General features: G+C 41.3%; 1 protein-coding gene across 8 annotated transcripts in view; it reads left to right on the top strand.

The window, feature by feature from the left end:
* LOC134351648 (FYVE, RhoGEF and PH domain-containing protein 4-like) overlaps nucleotides 1–18470 on the top strand; it is a 274569-nt gene that overhangs the window by 149082 nt on the left and 107017 nt on the right. The window contains exon 1 of one of the 8 annotated variants that reach the window (XM_063058083.1): nucleotides 4411–5511. The exons of 6 other annotated variants lie outside the window; for them this stretch is intronic. In XM_063058083.1, coding sequence (XP_062914153.1) covers nucleotides 5478–5511 — 34 coding nt within the window. In that variant the 5' untranslated portion in view covers nucleotides 4411–5477. Of the gene's footprint in view, nucleotides 1–4410; nucleotides 5512–14353; nucleotides 14493–18470 lie in introns of those variants that run through there. One more of the 8 variants, XM_063058086.1, reaches the window with a different exon arrangement.

The following is an 18470-nucleotide window of genomic DNA, read 5'->3' as shown; positions in this document are numbered from 1 at the left end:
TGATAAAGCTATGAAAAGACAGGATAAAATGGATAAGAAACTTCAGAAGATGGAAAGAACAATAGAGCATATTAACGATAGAGTGGAAAAAACAGAAAATGATGTGCTTGTCTGGAATACGGAAAGAAATCGACTCTTGGACGTGCTGGAAAATTTTAGTAGATGTAACAATATTAAAATTGTTGGTCTTAAAGAAGGTATAGAGGGAGATAATCCAATAGAATTTTTTCAAAGATGGATCCTGAAAATCTTGCAAATGAGAGAGGAAGACCGATCAATTGAAATTGAGTGGGTACATAGAGCTCTAAGACCAAAACCACAAGACGACCAATATCCATGATCAATTTTAATAAAATTCTTAAGATTTCAAGACAAAGAAAGGATTCTACAGGCAGCTGCCCAAGCTGCCGAGAAGAGAAAAGGGCCACTGATGATAGAAGGGAAGAAATTTTTTTTTTACCCTAACATAAGTTATGAACTTCTGAAGAGAAGGAAGAAATTTAATCCAGTGAAAAAAGCCCTATGGGATCACGGTTATCAATTTATATTGCATTAACCTGCAACCTTGAAGATTTTTTTGCCTGGTGGAGAAAAAAGATTTTTTGACGATTACTGGAAAGCGGAGGGGTTTGTATGAGAATCTTTGAATATTCACCAGATACAAGAACAAACCCAGAGGACTGAGATGGATTGAAGATGAAGACTGGATCAAGGATTAGGCCTGTTGGATTTTTAGGTGGATGAATATATAAATATATTATTAATTATATGAGGGAGGGGAAGAAAGGTTAAAATTTGAGAAATATTAACTGGGATTAATGACATTAATTTATATATACAATTTTTTGTTACGGGGGAGCTGGAAGAAACACTGACCAATCGCTACGTTATTCATGTGTGCAAGCATGGCAATAGCCATGACCCGCACAATGGAGGGGGGTAGTGTTGTGTATCTTTTCATTCACAACATTAGTGGGGGGGGTATTTTGTTTCTTCTTTTTTTGTATCTTATCTATCTTTTTTTTCTTTTTGCCTGGATGATTGGGAGGGAAACGCATAGCAACATTGTGAAGTTCAAAGAGATTCCCCAGGGAACTATGAGAGTTGAGAAGCTAAGTAATGTTTTAGATTTTAAGAGATAAATATGAAACATTTTTGAATATTTGGAGCCCTTATTTACAGCTCCGATGATAAAGATCTTGGTTCCTTGGGGAAAGTAACAAATATATATAAAATTTATTTTTAATCCCATGGAGCATGTGCAAACCTTCCAATATTCAGGCGGTTCTTTTTTTTCTTTTTTTCTTTTTTCTTTAGGTAGGAGTATATATCGGAGGGGGGAGGGTAGATATTATTTTCTCATGCATTTACTTTGAAAACTCAATAAAAATTATATTTAAAAAAAAAACAACCTCCAAAACCTGGGCCTCTGTACCTCCCTCTTCAGCTGGATCCTTGACTTCCTCATCAGGAGATCACATCAGTGCAGATCAGAAATAACATCTCCTTCTCACTGGCAACCAACACTAGTCCACTTCAAGGATGCCTGCTTAGCTCGCTCCTTTACTCTTTCTGCGCCCATGTCTGTGTGGCTAGGCACAGCTCAAACACCATCTATAAATAAGCCAATGACATAACTATTATTCGCAGAATTTGATAGGGTGATAAGGAGGCGTGAAGGAGTGAGATGGATCAGCTGACTGAGTGGTGTTGTAATAACAACCTTGCATTCAATGTCATTAAGATCAAGGAATTGATTGTGGACTTCGGGAAGAGGAAGTTGAGGGAACACACACTTGTCCTCATTGAGGGGTCAGCATTGGAAAGGGGATGCAGTTTCAAGTTCCTGGTTGTTAACATCTCTGCAGATCTGTCTTGGGCGCAATATATTGATGCAATTACAAGGAAGGCACGACAGCGGCTACACTTCATCAGGGGTTTGAGGAGACTTGGTATGTCACCAAAGACTCTTGCAAGTTTCTACTGATGTACCAGGGAGATCATTCCAACTGGTTGCATCAGCAACTGGTATGGTGGGACCTCCGCGCCATATCGGTAAAAGCTGCAGAAAGATGTCCCAACATCGAAGACATCTTCAAAAGGTGATGCCTCAAAAAGGAGACATCCATCATTTTGGTAACACCCATTACCCAAGACATGCTCTTTTTTCATTGCTATCATCAGGGAGGAGGTACAGGAGCCTGAAGTTACACACTCAGCATTTCAGGAACAGCTCCTTCCTCTCCGCATTCAGATTTCTGAATGGACAGCGAACCCATGAAACTACCTCTCTACTTTCCTCTTATCTCCCAACTTATTTAATTTTGTGTGTGTGTGTGTTTATATTTGTATATAATGTAATTGTGTGTACATGTGTATATATATTTATATTTATATATAATAAAATTGTGTGTGTGTGTGTGTGTATATATATATTTGTAGTTTGTATTACGATGTATTGCAATGTGCTGCTGCCACAAAGTAACACACTTCACGACATATTCCAGTGATATTCAACTAGACTCTGATTTTCCTCTCGTGCATCGGATCACCTGCTAAACATATTCCAAGGTTTCCCAGCTTAGGAGAAGGGTGGAAAAAGTTGGATTCACTGGTTCACTCTTTGAACACTGTCCGTAGGCCAGGTGGAGCAGGAATAGTTACCCCACCTTCCCCCAAGCATATCTTTTGTACAGGCTTCTGACCCTCAACTCCTTCACACCTCGCCCTTTAGTGACCTTCCATCCCACCAAGAAGCAAACCTACTGTCCCAGGTGTTTCTGAGTCTCTTGTGATTTCCTGCCATCCTACATCCTACAACAGTTAGTCTGACATCAGTGGTGGGGAAGATGCTGGAATCAATTATAAAAGATGTAATAGCGGCATATTTGGATAGCAGTGGCAGGATAGGTCAGAGTCAGCATGGATTTACGAAGGGGAAATCATGCTTGACTAATCTTCTGGAATTTTTTGAGAATGTGACTATGAAAATGTGACTATGACGTGGGAAAGCCAGTGGATGTAGTGTACCTGGACTTTCAGAAAGCCCTTGATGAGGTCCCACATAGGAGGTTAGTGTGCAAAATTAGAGCAAATGGTATTGGGGGTAGGGTACTGACATGAATAGAAAATTGGTTGGCAGACAGGAAACAGAGTAGGGATTAATGGGTCCTTTTCAGAATGGCAGGCAGTGACTAATGGGGTACCGCAAGGCTCAGTGCTGGGACCGCAGCTATTTACAATATACATTAATGATTTAGATGAAGGGATTAAAAATAACATTAGCAAATTTGCAGATGACACAAAGCTGGGTGGCAGTGTGAAATGTGAGGAGGACGTTATGAGAATGCAGGGTTACTTGGACAGGTTGGGTGAGTGGGCAGGTGCAAGGCAGGTGCAGTTTAATGTGGATAAATGTGAGGTTATCCACTTTGGTGGCAAGAATAGGAAGGCAGATTACTATCTGAATGGTGTCAAGTTAGGAAAAGGGGAAGTACAACGAGATCTAAGTGTCCTTGTTCATCAGTCACTGAAAGTAAGCATGCAGGTACAGCAGGCAGTGAAGAAAGCTAATGGCATGCTGGCTTTCATAACAAGGAGAGTTGAGTATGGGAGCAAAGAGGTCCTTCTGCAGTTGTACAGCGCCCTGGTGAGACCACACCTGGAATATTGTGTACAGTTTTGGTCTCCAAATTTAAGGAAGAACATTCTAGCTATTGAGGGAGTGCAGCGTAGGTTCATGAGGTTAATTCCCAGGATGGCGGGACTGTCATATGTTGAAAGATTGGAGCAACTGGGGTTGTATACACTGGAATTTAGAAGGATGAGAGGGGACCTTATTGTAACATGTAAGATTATTAGGGGAAACAACAGGAATTCTGCAGATGCTGGAAGTTCAAGCAACATACATCAAAGTTGCTGGTGAACGCAGCAGGCCAAGCAGCATCTATAGGAAGAGGCGCAGTCGATGTTTCAGGCCGAGACCCTTCGTCAGGACTAACTGAAGGAAGAGTGAGTAAGGGATTTGAAAGTTGGAGGGGGAGGGGGAGATCCAAAATGATAGGAGAAGACAGGAGGGGGAGGGATAGAGCCGAGAGCTGGACAGGTGATAGGCAAAAGGGGATACGAGAGGATCATGGGACAGGAGGTCCGGGAAGAAAGACGGGGGGGGGGGTTGACCCAGAGGATGGGCAAGAGGTATATTCAGAGGGACAGAGGGAGAAAAAGGAGAGTGAGAGAAAGAATGTGTGCATAAAAATGAGTAAAAGATGGGGTACAAGGGGGAGGTGGGGCCTTAGCGGAAGTTAGAGAAGTCGATGTTCATGCTATCAGGTTGGAGGCTACCCAGACGGAATATAAGGTGTTGTTCCTCCAACCTGAGTGTGGCTTCATCTCCACAGTAGAGGAGGCCGTGGACAGACATGTCAGAATGGGAATGGGATGTGGAATTAAAATGTGTGGCCACTGGGAGATCCTGCTTTCTCTGGCGGACAGAGTGTAGATGTTCAGCAAAGCGGTCTCCCAGATTATTAGGGGATTGGACAAGCTAGAGGCAGGAAACATGTTCCCGATGTTGGGGGAGTCCAGAACCAGAGGCCACAGTTTAAGGGGTAGACCATTTAGAACGGAGTTGCGGAAAAACTTTTTCACACAGAGGGTTGTGATTCTGTGGAATGCTCTGCCTCAGAAGGCAGTAGAGGCCAATTCTCTGGATTCTTTCAAAAAAGAGTTAGATAGAGCTCTTAAAGATAGCGGAGTAAAGGGATATGGGCAGAAGGCAGGAAAAGGGTGCTGATTGTGGATGATCAGCCATGATCACAGTAAAAGGTGGTGCTGGCTCGAAGGGCTGAATGGCCTACTCCTACACCTATTGTCTATTGTCTAACCTGACATTGCCCACCTTACTTGAACTGAAGACATCCATATGAGTAAACCACTGCGCTGTCCTTTTATTCTCTCCTTACTGCTACATGCAAGCTCCCAGCAGCATTCACTGATTTTTTTCCAGTTATCAGTGATTAACTCCAGGGGTTCTTTGGTCTTTCATGGGCATTCATGGAACATAGAAAACCTACAGCACAATACAGACCCTTTGGCCCACAATTCTGTGCCCAACCTGTACTTACTTTAAAAATTACCTAGGGTTACCCATAGCCCTCTATTTTTCTAAGATCCATGTACCTATCCAAGAGTCTCTTAAAAGACCCTATTGGACCTTGTGCGCCTTCCATCATGGTGTGTGATGCATGTTTATGGTGTTAAATTAAGGAGTGGCTTATTGAATAATATCCACTTTGCATTGGGAAATAAGGAGAAATAGAGAACATAATGGACTGCCCCTCTGTACACCATAAGCGTTCGTTCTTTTCTCATTGTGTGTTGAACTTATCGTAAAGGAAGTGGTGCATTATTGCTAAAAACATTTGATACTTCCTTTAACTCAGCGCTTGGAGCTTGAGTGAAAAATACAGCAGTGAATGCTGTATTTTAGACAATATTTGGCAATTAAAGGTATGGTCTTTCAAATATTCAATAAATTTAAGAATGCCCTTTTTTTCTACCATTATCTGTGCATCATTATAATCGCTCTAATCCAGAAGCACATATTCTTTTTGAAGTTTATTGCTTAATTTGGAAAATGCTGCTTCGTATGATTTAAGTTTGCACTTTTTGGTCTGGTCTGGCCAGTACTTTTGATAGTTGTTTGTAGTTTGAACTCTTGTAAGTTTTTAAGCGATTTTGGAATGTATATTTATGTTTGTGCTATTTTTAGAGTAACTTGGTCAATACTTATCTCCTGAGGACTGTGCTTATAAGAAAGTTGAATTGCAGCTTTCAATGTGCTAAATAATCACTTCAAATTTCCTCAAGACCACATGATTTTTACATGGAATGCAGGCAGATGACCACAGTTGCTTCCACCCTACTAGATAAGTCACAAAATAGAAGAGGGATTTCACGGCTTCACATTTCCAAATTTGGCATCCATCAAGCAGCTGGACACCAGGTTACATACAAATAAATAAAAGGCCAAAATTGTGATCTCTGGTCTGGGACCGTGGAGTACTGGAGGACCCAGGAAAATACACTTAGCTTTATAAAAAACAGGCCAGTCAGAAGGGAAAATTGTACCTGTTGCCCATTTCTCTCCCCTACCCTGCAGCCCAACCCCCAAAATGTTTCTTCCCAGCAATTCCCTCCAACCCACAAAGCCCAGGAAAATCAGTGTATCTGATTACTTTAACATTACTCGACCTCTCCTAATCTTGAACCTCGTGGAGCCAAAGCTGAAATTTATCCAGCAGTGGAAATAGACCAAGTATTTTGGTTCAAATTAAAACGTATCTAAATTATTGTGTACTCAGATTAAAATTTGTTTGAGTGGGACTTAGGACCTGATGGAAAATACAAAATCTGAAAAGACTGTAGTATGCACCTGGTTAGTCCAAAAGTTCATGAATTGTTATATTTACCCAGGTCTGAGACATATTTATGCAGGTTCTTCAATATTTCCACAAGCATTCTGATCAGATGTTGATTCAACCCTTTAAGCAGGGAGGAGACATCAGAGCATTATGGAGGATAGATCCCTAGACCCTCACCTAGTGTATTCTTGGTCCTTGTAGAAAGGCAGAGAAGAAGGGGTAGCAGTTAGCGTGATCCTATTACAGCTCAGGGTGTCAGAGTTCAGAGTTTAATCAGTGTCCTCTGTAAGAAAGCTTATACTTTCTTCCCTTGTGAGTGTGTTTCCCCCAGGTGCTTTGGTTTCCTCCTGCAGTCCAAAGGCAAAGAGTTTGTATCCCCTTGCCTTGACTCACTGCTTTAATGATACTCTTGGCATCATGAATAAATATTTTTATCATATGATATTTAAATGTCTTCAGGTATGTTTCTAGCCATGATCATTTGACATGCATGTACGTTTCAATTATAAACTAAGTACTTTTCTCAAGCTATAGGTTTGCTGAGTTATATTCATTGGTATTGGACTTGCATGCCAGTCAAAATTTACTGTTATTTTTTCCCAAAATGTTACCTCTTGCCTTTCTTTTCACCGCTCTTTGTTTGGCTGTACCAAGCTGAACTGTGTGTGAAGACAGGAGTGCATTATCACTATGTCAGAGTAAAACCCCTGGTAGAGTGTGGAGTGTTAAACAAAAAGTTAGCTAATTTATGATACACTATAGATCTGTTGTAACCTTAAAATACTTGTTTCTTCAAGGCACATTTTAATAAAGGTACGCATCCCTCTACCTGTCCACTAGAAACAATCAAATATATTATTTATTGTTTAGTACTATTGACATCACGCAGAACTGTGGTGGTTAGATAGTAAAGATCCATGTTAGTTTTTCAACGGTACCTTTTACTGTCATACAAGCACCAGTACATTTTAAATTTGATTAATTGTTGAGTCCTGTTGATAGAAGCAATGAAATTGTTATTACCCTTTGTCCACATGGATGGATTCATTGGATTGGTTGTAGAACAATTTCAAGATCATAATGGTATCTTGGGTATTATGATTCTACACTGTGGGCAGAACCTTCCCCCAAATATTTTATTATTGTTGTGTTGACCAAAATTTTGACAACAGCCTTTACATTGACGATTCCAATGTGTGCAACATAATTTCTTTAAAATGTTTTTCAGGATAATTATTGATGGGCCAATTTAGTGAGTTGAGAATTCAAACATACAAATTCAAATATGCAATAAAGGAAAGATTGTAAAAATTCATCCAGAAATCCATTCTAGGTACAATTGTAGATCTGCTATAGTACCACATCTTAGTGTGCAACCTCAGTGGCTGTAAATATAATGTACTCAGATATCAAATATCAAAGTAAATTTATAATCAAAGTATGTACGCATATGTTGCCATATACTGCCCTGAGATTTATATTTCTCATCCAAGTATTTAGTGGAAAACAGAAAAACAGTATAATTTTGCTAAAAAAAAAACTACCCATAGAGGCTGGGTAGACAACCAATGTACAGAAGACGACCAATGTACAGAAGACACAGTGTGCAAGTAACAATAATACTGAGAACGAGTTGTAAAAAGTCACTGAAAGTAAGTCTGTACGTCATAGAATCCATTCCGAGTAGTGTTGAAACTATGCTGGTTCAGGAGTCTAATGGTTGGAGAGTAATATCTGTTCCTAAGGGTCCTGTACCTCCTACTTGATGGTGGTAGTGAGAAGATGACATGGCAAAGATGGTGGGGATATTTAATAGATGCTGCTTTCTTGTGGCAGTGTTCCATGTGAATGTATTTAATGGTGGGGAAGGCTTTGCCTATGATAGACTAGGCAAAATCCACAACTTTCTATAGCCTTTGCATTCTTGGGTATTGGTGTTCCCATAGCATGTGCAACCAATTTGGATACTCTCCACAGTGCATCTTTAGAAGTTTGTCAAAGGTTTTGGTGATATGCCAAATCTACACAAACTTCTAAGAAAGTAGAGGTGTCTTTGCACCTTCTTTGTGAAGACTCTTATGTACTGGTCCCAGGATATTTCATCTCATTTGTTAGTGCCAAGGAATTTAAAGCTACTGACCCTCTCCAACTCTGTTTCCCTAATGAACCTCTAGCTTCTTCCTTCTGTAATCAAGAATCAGTTCTTCAGTTTTGCCGACACTGAGTGAGAGGTTGGTGTTGTATTTTATTTGTGGAAGTTGGCCTATTTTCACTTCAACAAAGCATTGTAAATTTAAAATGAACTTCTGGATGTTGTGGTGCAGTTAATTACAAAACTTAACACTGGTATACAGTCTCTGCCCAAGATTCTGCAAAATAATAATTGCAATGAGTGAATCTATCTAAATTAATATATCAGTTAAATAGAGATACAAAGTTTGGGCAATTCTAAGTACAGTATTTAGCAATCTATATACAGAAATCTGATTTGGTTCACTAATTTCCACACTCCACTGGTGAAATAGTATCAGAAGGCGAGACACTTTTCTCAGAAAAAAGAATGAAAACAATCTCATTCTGATGAAGTTCTTTGTTACTGTGTATAGCAGTCTAATATGAACTACTGCTCTCCCACTGCCCAGGGCAGGGACCAGCAGTACATTTCCATCAATTTTCTTCAGTCAGTGGAAACAGGTCATGTACAAAGCACTCATTGGCCTAGATTTTCATTCATTGATAAAGTTCACAGCTCAGTGAACTTTCTGGTTGCTTTTTGAACTGGAAAATGGTTCTTAGAGGTAAGTTTGAGCACAGTGTTCTCTTCATCAGATTCATTGCATCATGAGCAAGGTTTCTCTTCAATGATATAGCAGACTAAAAAATCCGCTTTAACATTTCCTGTGCATCTAATGTGTATGTAAAAGATATGTGCCACATGTTCCGCAGGGATCTGCTCTGGGACCCCTTCTCTTTGTGATATTTATAAATAACCTGGATGAGGAAGTAGAAGGGTAGGTTAGTAAGTTTGCTGATGACACAAAAGTTGGGGGTGTCATGGACAGTCTGGAGGGCTGTCAGAGATTACAGCAGGACATCGATATGATGCAGAACTGGGCTGAGAAGTGGCAGATGGAGATCAACCCAGTTAAGTGTGAAGTGGTTCATTTCAGTAGGTCAAATTTGAAGACAGACTATAATATAAATATTGGCTGTGTGGAGGATCAAAGAGATCTTGGTGTCCGTGTCCCTAGGACACTCAGTTGCTGCGCAGGTTGACAGTGTTGTTAAGAAGGTGTATGGCGTGTTGGCCTTCATCAACCATGGGATTAAGTTTGAGAGCCATGAGGTGAAGTTACAGCTATACAAGACCTTGGTCAGACCTCACTTGGAGTACTCTGTTCAGTTCCGGTCACCTCACTACAGGAAGGATGTGGATGTGGATAATATAGAGAGTTTGCAGAGGAGATTTACAAGGACGTTGCCTAGATTGGAGAGCATGCCTTATGAGAATAAGTAGAGTAAACTTGGCCTTTTCTCCTTGGAGCGACGGAGGATGAGAGGTGACCTGATAGAGGTGTATAAGATGCTAAGAGGCATTGATCATGTGGATAGCCAGAGGCTTTTTCCCAGTGCTGAAATGGCTAGCACAAGGGGACATAGTTTTAATGTGCTTGGAAGTAGGTATAGGGGGTTTCCACACAGAGAGTGATGGGTTTGTGGAATGCACTGCCAATGGCAGTGGTAGAGGCCGATACAATAGGGTCTTCTAAGGTACATGGAGCTTAGAAAGATAGAGGGCTATGTGGTAGGGAAACTCTAGGCAGTTTCTGGTGTAGGTTACATGATCAGCACAACATTGTGGGCTGAAGGGCTTGTAATGTGCTAAAGATCTCTATGTTCATATTCTTCATCCCCATATGTAGTGAATACTTCAGAGAGGTGATAGTGTAGTGGAGCCTGTGGACAGTAAATCCTGATAGGTGGACATGCCAGTACTTTCCCTTCAATTTAACCTAGAATGTGGTTTGTGCTGACACTCTTAATATGATTCCTGTCACACTACCTGAAGGCATTGTTGGATGAGTACTTGGCCAGGTATTGAAGACCTGTGTTAATCAACTAGCTGGAGTGTTTACTGATATATTTAACTTCTCCCTTCGGCAGTTGGAGGTACCCACCTGCTTCGAGCAGACTTCAATTATACCAGTGCCCACAAAGAACATGGTGACCCCCCTCGATGACTGCCATCCAGAACAGTACATCCATTGTGAAGAAGTGTTTTGAGAGATCGGTGATGGAACATATCAATTCCTGTCTGAGAAGTGACTTGGATCCATTCTAATTTGCCTAATGTCACAATAGGTCAATAGTGGATGCTATTTCATTGACTCTTCACTCAACCCTTGACCATCTGGACAGTGAAGATGCATACATCATGATACTCTTTATTGATTATAGCTCTGCATTCAAAACTATCATCCCCTCAGAACTAATCAATAAGCTCCAAGACCTAGGGCTCAATACCTCCTTGTGCAACTTGATCCTCGATTTCTCTACTTGCAGATCTCAGTCAGTTCAGATTGACAACAAAATCTCCTCCACAATCATCATCAGCAGAGATGCACCACGAGGCGGTGTTCTCTGTTCACTTTATATTTATGACTGTGAGGCCAAGTACAGCTCCATGCCATATTTAAGTTTGCTGATGACACTAATGTTGGCCAAATTAAGGGTGGTGACAAATCAGCATATGGGAGGGAGATTGAAATCTATCTGAGCAACCTCTCACTCAACATCAGCAAAACCAGAGAGCTGATTATTGACTACAGGACGAGGAAACTGGGGGTCTATGAGCCAATCCTCATCAGAGTATCAGAGTTAGAGAGGGTCAGCAACTTTAAATTTCTCAGCATTTTAATTTCAGAGGATTTGTCCTGGGTCCAGTACACAAGTGCCATTACAAAGAAGGCATGGCAGCACCTCTACTTTCTTAGAAGTTTGAGAAGATTTGGCATGTCATTTAAAACTGTGACAAATTTTAATAGATACTTATGGCAAGTATACTAACTGGTTTCATCTTAGAACATAGGATAGTACTACACAAGAACAGGCCTTTTGGCCCACAGTGTTGTGCCCAACCAGCTAAAAAACAAATCAAATATACCCAAACACTAAATCCTTCCTACCTACACACTGTTTCTTCTCATTGCTACCACCAGGAATGAGGTACAGAAGCCTGAAGGCACACACTCAACGTTTCAGGAACAGCTTCTTCCCCTCTGCCATCCAATTGGTAAATGGGCATAGAACCCATGAGCACTACTTTTTTAAAATATTTATTTGTTTTTGCACCACTTACCTCAACTATTTTAGTACACATCTGTATACTTACTGTGTTTCAGTTTTTTTCTATATTTATCGTGTTTTTCATTGTACTGCTGCTGCAGAGTTAACAAATTTCTCAACATATAGCAGTGATATTAAATCTGATTCTGACATCCCTTCATCTTTCTTGCATCCATATGCTTATCCAAAATCTCTTAAAAGCTTCTGATGTATTTGCTGCTACCACCATACCAGGCAGTGCATTCAGGTAGTCACCACTCTGAGTAAAAAAACTTACCCCTCCCATCCTCCTTGAACTTAACCCCCTCTCACCTTCAATGTGTGCCCTCTAGTATGAGACATTTCAACTCTGGGAAACGTATACTCTCTGTCTACTCTAGCACTGCTTGGTATGGAAACAACTATGCCTTTGAAATGAAAAGTCTACAAAAAGTAGCGGATACAGCCCAGTCCATCACAGGTAAAGTCCTTCCCACCATTGAGCTCACCTACAAGGAGCGCTGCCACAAGAAGGAAACTTTCATCATCAGGGACCCCCACCATCCAGGCCATACTCACTCCTCGCTGCTGCCATCAGGAAGGAGGTACAGGAGCCTTGGGTCCCACACCATCAGGTTCCTGAACCAAAATGGATGACTTCACTCACTCCAATACTAAACTGTTTCCACAGCTATGGATTCACTTCGAAGGACTCTACAACTCGTGTTCTCAATATTTATTACTTATTTATCATATTTTGTAAATGGTGATGGAACCGGCTGAAATTCGGTGAAGTCTCTTGAATAACGTAAGTTATGACAGTAAAGGTTGTAAGTGGGCGATGATGAATGCAATTCAGGAAGCTTTTTTACAAACTGAATGTTGGAAACGTGAGCTACAGGAATGGAATAGCTGTATATCTGAAACTGATGAATTTGGCATTACATCCTGAACGCTGTATTCTACCTTCTGAAAGGTGTGAGACTGTTTCTCAACATTTCGATGACCTTTGTCAGAAAAGTGCAGGAGGTCAGAGACAAAAAAAAAGTCAAAGTAGGAGTGTGCAAGGAGAATGAAAGTGATGGGCAACTGGAAGTTCAGGGGGTCACCCTTGTAGACTGAACAAATGTATTTCAAAAGTGGTCAAGTAATCAGTCTTTGGTTTTCCATTGTGAGCACTGGATTCAGCATACTAATCTGCAGGAAGTACAAGTAAATTGCTGCTTCATATGAAAAGTATTTGTGCCAGTAGATGATGGCACAAGCGGATTTAAAGTGTTTCAGCTCCTGCAGTTAGATGCAAAGGTGCCCTATGAAAGGGAATGGTTTTCAGTAAGATGGAAGTATTGACCAGGATGTTGAAATGGTGAAGGGAGATGGCAGGGGGAGATGTACATCATGAAGAATGTTAAGGTAAAATGGGAGAAGGGGGCCCACAGGTGGTAATGGTGGAGGGGGCCACTGTAGGTAATGAAACTGATGATGGTTGGGTTGGGTTGTTCTCTGACCTTGGCAACCCATTTACAAACATTTCTTCACAATACAAGGAGACATCATCATCGTTGTCAGTATGTCTCCTTATTTGGTGACGAAACATTTGTAAATGGATTGCCAAGATCAGAGAACGACTCAGCCCAACCATCAACCACCCGAGCTACACGTTTTCCAAGTTATTTGAAACTGTTGCTGTTGGTAGCCCTGATTTACCCAAATCACAAGCCAAATTACATTTCTCTGTATGGATTCTCTGCTAGATTTTGAGTTATTTTGTATGTTTGTTACTTATATTGTTTTCCTCATTCACACCAGATTCACATACAGTAATTCTCGCTGAGAAAGTACATGTTAGACAGATGTTTTAAGTCGAACCTCCCCTAATGTAGCCTTTCTCATTAATATGCAACTGCAGCTCCTTCCACCACCAGTGTATCCTCACCAGAAGTACAACACGCTGAATTTAAGATGTTTAGAACAAAGGAGCAGAAGTAAGCCACGTGGCTATTTTGAGACTGAGACAACACTCAGTTTTATGCCCAATTGTGGGCTTTCTTGCCCGGTCATCATGTTTTCCCACCCACCACCTCCAGCAGCCAGCAGTACCCAGACAATGTTGGCTGACTCCAGTCACAGTACATACTGTGCACGCACAAAGCACACTGTCACTGCCAGGCTGCCATTAGAAAGGCCAAGAATACAAATTAATGAACTCGGCTGCTGCCCTGGTGTGCATTGGGCCCATAACTTATTCTCTACAGGATCTCTTTGTAGAGCTTCATTTATGGGTGTTACAAGGGTGCAGAGGAGATTATTTTAAACCAATAGGCATCCTGATAGTGCAATAAAAGACTGCTAAGACTATCAGTCATTTGCAAGTGATTAGGAGATCAAATGCGTTTTCTGCTTCAGACCTTCCATTACCATGTGACAATATTTTAACAAAATGACATTTAAAGAAAGGGAAGTTGCTATACTGCAAAACAAGACTGATAGAATAAGGAACTTGATGCACAGCCATAATTATGTTGCACGTAGCTTCCTAATCCCTTGCCAAATGTCACTGCTGTTAACACCAATAGCTTGCAGTGTTTCCTGAATATGTTGTGTCATTGGGAGAATGAAAAATAGGAAGTTAATCTTGGTGACAACTGATACTTGCATTGTCAGTAGATTATAACTTGGAAGTTGGACTGGATACCATGAATATTCAGTGAAATTCACAAAGTTGGTGCTGATTGTATAAAGGTAAATGTTTTTGATTGCCTTGAGGGATTTATTTTAGACTAACTTTAATACTGGCAGTCTTGGGACTTCAATCATGAGTGTTACATAGTTAAAGTAGTAGACCAAGGACGTTTGAAGGTTTGCGGCAAATCCTCGGCCCTGCCGATGAGCAGCTTGTAGGCTGTAGTGTTGTTGAGGGAGGCTGAGGGTGTTGGGAGGATGTGGGAATAGGTTCGCACAATTGTACCTTTCATTCACCCTCCAGCTTTGCCTGGCACATTTAGTCTTTCACATGCTATTTGTGTGATGATTATTGTGATAGATATGGCGATTTGAGCAAGAACTAGGAACTTTGGAATGTGTGTTAAGTGCTCCTTGTGAATGTTAACTGTCTTGTGAAGAGTAATGATGTCCACAGAGTGAGCCTTTGAGCGATATCCTTACGAGGAAGGTAATGCAGTATAAGTTTCAAAATAACAACAGAAAATGTTGTAAGTACACAAGGGTCAGGTGGAGAAACAGCCAATGTTTCTGGTTGGAGACCCTTCAACAGAACTCTGTGACCCCGTTGTCAGCTTTTTTGTACAGAGTGTAACAGGTTGAGATGTGCATTAGGATTGACGTTGTTAGATGTGTGCCTGGTGCTGCAAAAATGTCAGGCTCCGTCATGAGAATCATGACCAGGAGTGCCCAGTCCAATTTTGCAAGTGGTGCATTCTCACCAGTAAGTGATTGCTACCAAGATGTATTCAACGGAAAATTGATAATGGATGACATATTTCTGAAATAAAAAAAGGGCAGCACAGCAGTATCGAATTTCCAGGCAGGAGAATTTATTGGCACGGATTTGTACTAATACAAGTCTGAGAAGAGATGATCCATTGAGTTTTCCAGTCACGTAGAACTTCAGTGAGAAATTGGGATTGTTGATACTCTGTAATTTTGGACTTGGAGCTCCAAAATTACATCCATGGAGTGTGTGCACATTTGTTGGGCGATTGGGGGAAGTGTCACCAGGCACACATGAATGAACATATTAGCAGTAAACCTTCGTCAAAGGAAAGCCTTATCATCAACCACTGTGCAATAGTAATTTGTTCTGGCACTGGAACAGGAGGAATAATTGTAACAAGGCTACATGAAGAATAGGAGTGGGAAATGAATGTAGCTATTCAAAACATAATCAGAAAGGAAGAAGTGAGATACAGGTCCTTCCCAGGTTGTGACAGGATGCAGTTCCTGTGAACTGCTGTGACCTGAACAGTTTGCAAATTGAAAATGTAGCTTCCCATCAACATATTTATATTAAAACATAATATAGTTGTAGTTAAACGGGGGATTAACTCAATGACTTTGATTTCTCTGCTGTGCCCTGAGTTCCCACCAAGCAGAAGGTGCCTGCAGCCCACAGCAGCCTGCAAATCCATCCTGCTGGTCTTCCAAACACTCATCTATATATACAGGTTGTGCATGAGTCAAAGGTTTGTAAGCTGGGGAGGATCTATAAGAAACTTTATGAATTATATGTAACTTAAAAGCAATAGAGAAAATTAACACAATTACATTAAGAAAAAACCAGTAGCTTTGTGAATTGAAATGAAAGGTTTAATCATTATTTTCTGATTCTAGCGTCATTAGTGAGACCAGCACTTATTGCACATCCTTAACTGTCTTGAACTGAATTGCTCTGCTAGTTCACTTAATTGGTGGGTCTGGAGTCAAATATGGGAAGACAGATTTTCTCCCCTGAACAGTTCTTAAAATAATCTGGTAGTTTTGTGGCAATCATTGTGAATAGCTTTTGATTGAATTTAAGTTCCACATTTCCGATTGTGGGATATGAGCTGGCTCCTGTGGAATTTTAAGCGAGTTTCTGCAAAACAGCAGGAACTCAGTCAGGTCTCGTTTAAGTAACAATAGAGTGCTCCATGCTGTCTGTGGTCCACAGGAGTTTTGACCAACATCAAATCAGTGGCAACTGGGGTGCTGTACATGCCATGGGATACCATTTCATATGTCCAAGTGCCTCTCTACTTTAGCACATCAGACATGAGGAGACTCTGAAACAGACTTCAGAAGACTCATATTAAGTCCATGATTAACTTTTGCAAATGATCTTTTAAATTTGTATTGCTTTTCATGTTACAGAAAAGTTTTGTTACCTTGCCCCAGTGTTTCAAGCTGCAAGCCCTAAATATAAAATAGTTGTGGATAAGTCTGCTGTGGAATTTGCTGTGTAGAACTTCCACAAAGAGTAGTTAAAACAAAACTGAATTTGAAAAAAAAGGCTGGGTGGAAGAGAATGGAAAACTTGCTTTACTCACGTTGAGAATTTTATTTCCTGCTTCCCTGAAGACAAATTAATTAAGGCAAAGTGCCACTTGAACATCTTTCCCAACATGATAATATTTCTGAAGAACTTTCTAAGTTGTAATGTAGGGACCATGTGCACAGTAATTTCAGCACAACAATCTAGTTAATGGTTTGATAGTGTGTTCTATATATTAGTTGAAGTTTAAGTGGTTTTCTAGGTAACAGGAGATTTTTCCCTGTTCTTTCTCAAATAGCACCATAGGGTTTCATTTTGACGCGAATTTGAAAAGGCATTAGTGGTCCTCATTTTGTTATCTTCTCTGAAAAAAGCAGCTCCAAAGTGCAGCACTTTTGAGTTGGAGATCTGCTTGAGCATAAAATCAAAACCTCCCTGTACCGTCGCCAATGTAAAATTGAATCAGTCTCAAAAATTTTAGCAATATTTTCATGCTGGATTGAGGGCATTTGTAGAAATATAAAAAGAACAAGACTTTCTAGGCTGTTCAGGCAGTTGACAAAGAACAGAGAACATTATTGTAATACTAAGCAAATCTTTCTGCTATAAGTAGGTCAGGATGGAATTATTGACAAAAGTGCTAGAAATTATTTTTCCTCGGGCAATAATTCTTTCTAAGCAATACACACAAAATGTTGGAGGAACTCAGCAAGTCAGGCAGTATCTATTCAAAAGAATGAACAGTCAAGTTCAAATTCAAGTTTAATTGTCATTCAAGCATACATGAATACCCATGAAGTCGGTCAAATGAAACGTTTTTCCGGGGCCTGGGTGCAAAACACACAACACAAGGCACACATTAGATAGCAAGCACATATAAGATTTATAAAATACAGTCACACAAAAAAATATAGTCCAGGACCCTGAGTCCATGAATGTTGCAGAAATCTGAATTTGAACACGATTGTCTTCTTCTGAGCAGCACGGACTCTGGCTTGTACACCGTGACACACCGTGTCCAGCAGACAGGGCCGACTCCAGCCTGCACGCCGCGACACACCGTGTCCGGCAGACAGGGCCGACTCCAGCCTGCACGCCGCGACACACCGTGTCCGGCGGACAGGGCCAACTCCAGCCTGCACACCGCGACACACCGTGTCCGGCGGACAGGGCCGACTCCAGCCTGCACGCCGCGACACACCGTGTCCGGCGGACAGGGCCGACTCCAGCCTGCATGCCGCGACACACCGTGTCCGGCGGACAGGGCCAACTCCAGCCTGCACACCGCAACACACCGTGTCCGGCAGACAGGGCCGACTCCAGCCTGCACACTGCGACACACCGTGTCCGGCGTACAGCACCGACTCCGCCTCTCTCCTGGGCGGCTGTAAACCGGCAACACCCCGGCTTGAGGCCTAGTCCTCACTACCACTGAGGCCATGTTGCAGTCCGCCAATACAGCAAATCAGTGAATCGAACTTGCAGCGTTCTACATAGACAGTGTCCAATAGGGTCTTGCAATCGCAAGAACAGCAACGAGGATGAACACTCGCTGTTAGACTGAACGCAGCCTTTCACGCTGCAGCTCCTCCGACGCCTCTCTGTCACAAGCAGCAGTGCAATTTGTTTCCAGCCCAGTTCCTTCAGTTTCTCTGCCAATGAGTAACTCACTGATGAGTTAGACCTTCTTAATGTCCAGCAGGATAGCGATCGTTAAAAAAATGTGTTTT

The sequence above is a fragment of the Mobula hypostoma genome, chromosome 9 (genome assembly GCF_963921235.1).
Source record: "Mobula hypostoma chromosome 9, sMobHyp1.1, whole genome shotgun sequence".
NCBI classification, from domain to species: domain Eukaryota; kingdom Metazoa; phylum Chordata; class Chondrichthyes; order Myliobatiformes; family Myliobatidae; genus Mobula; species Mobula hypostoma.
The sequence above is the reverse complement of the archived record's forward strand: the minus strand, read 5'-3'. Positions and strand labels throughout refer to the sequence as shown.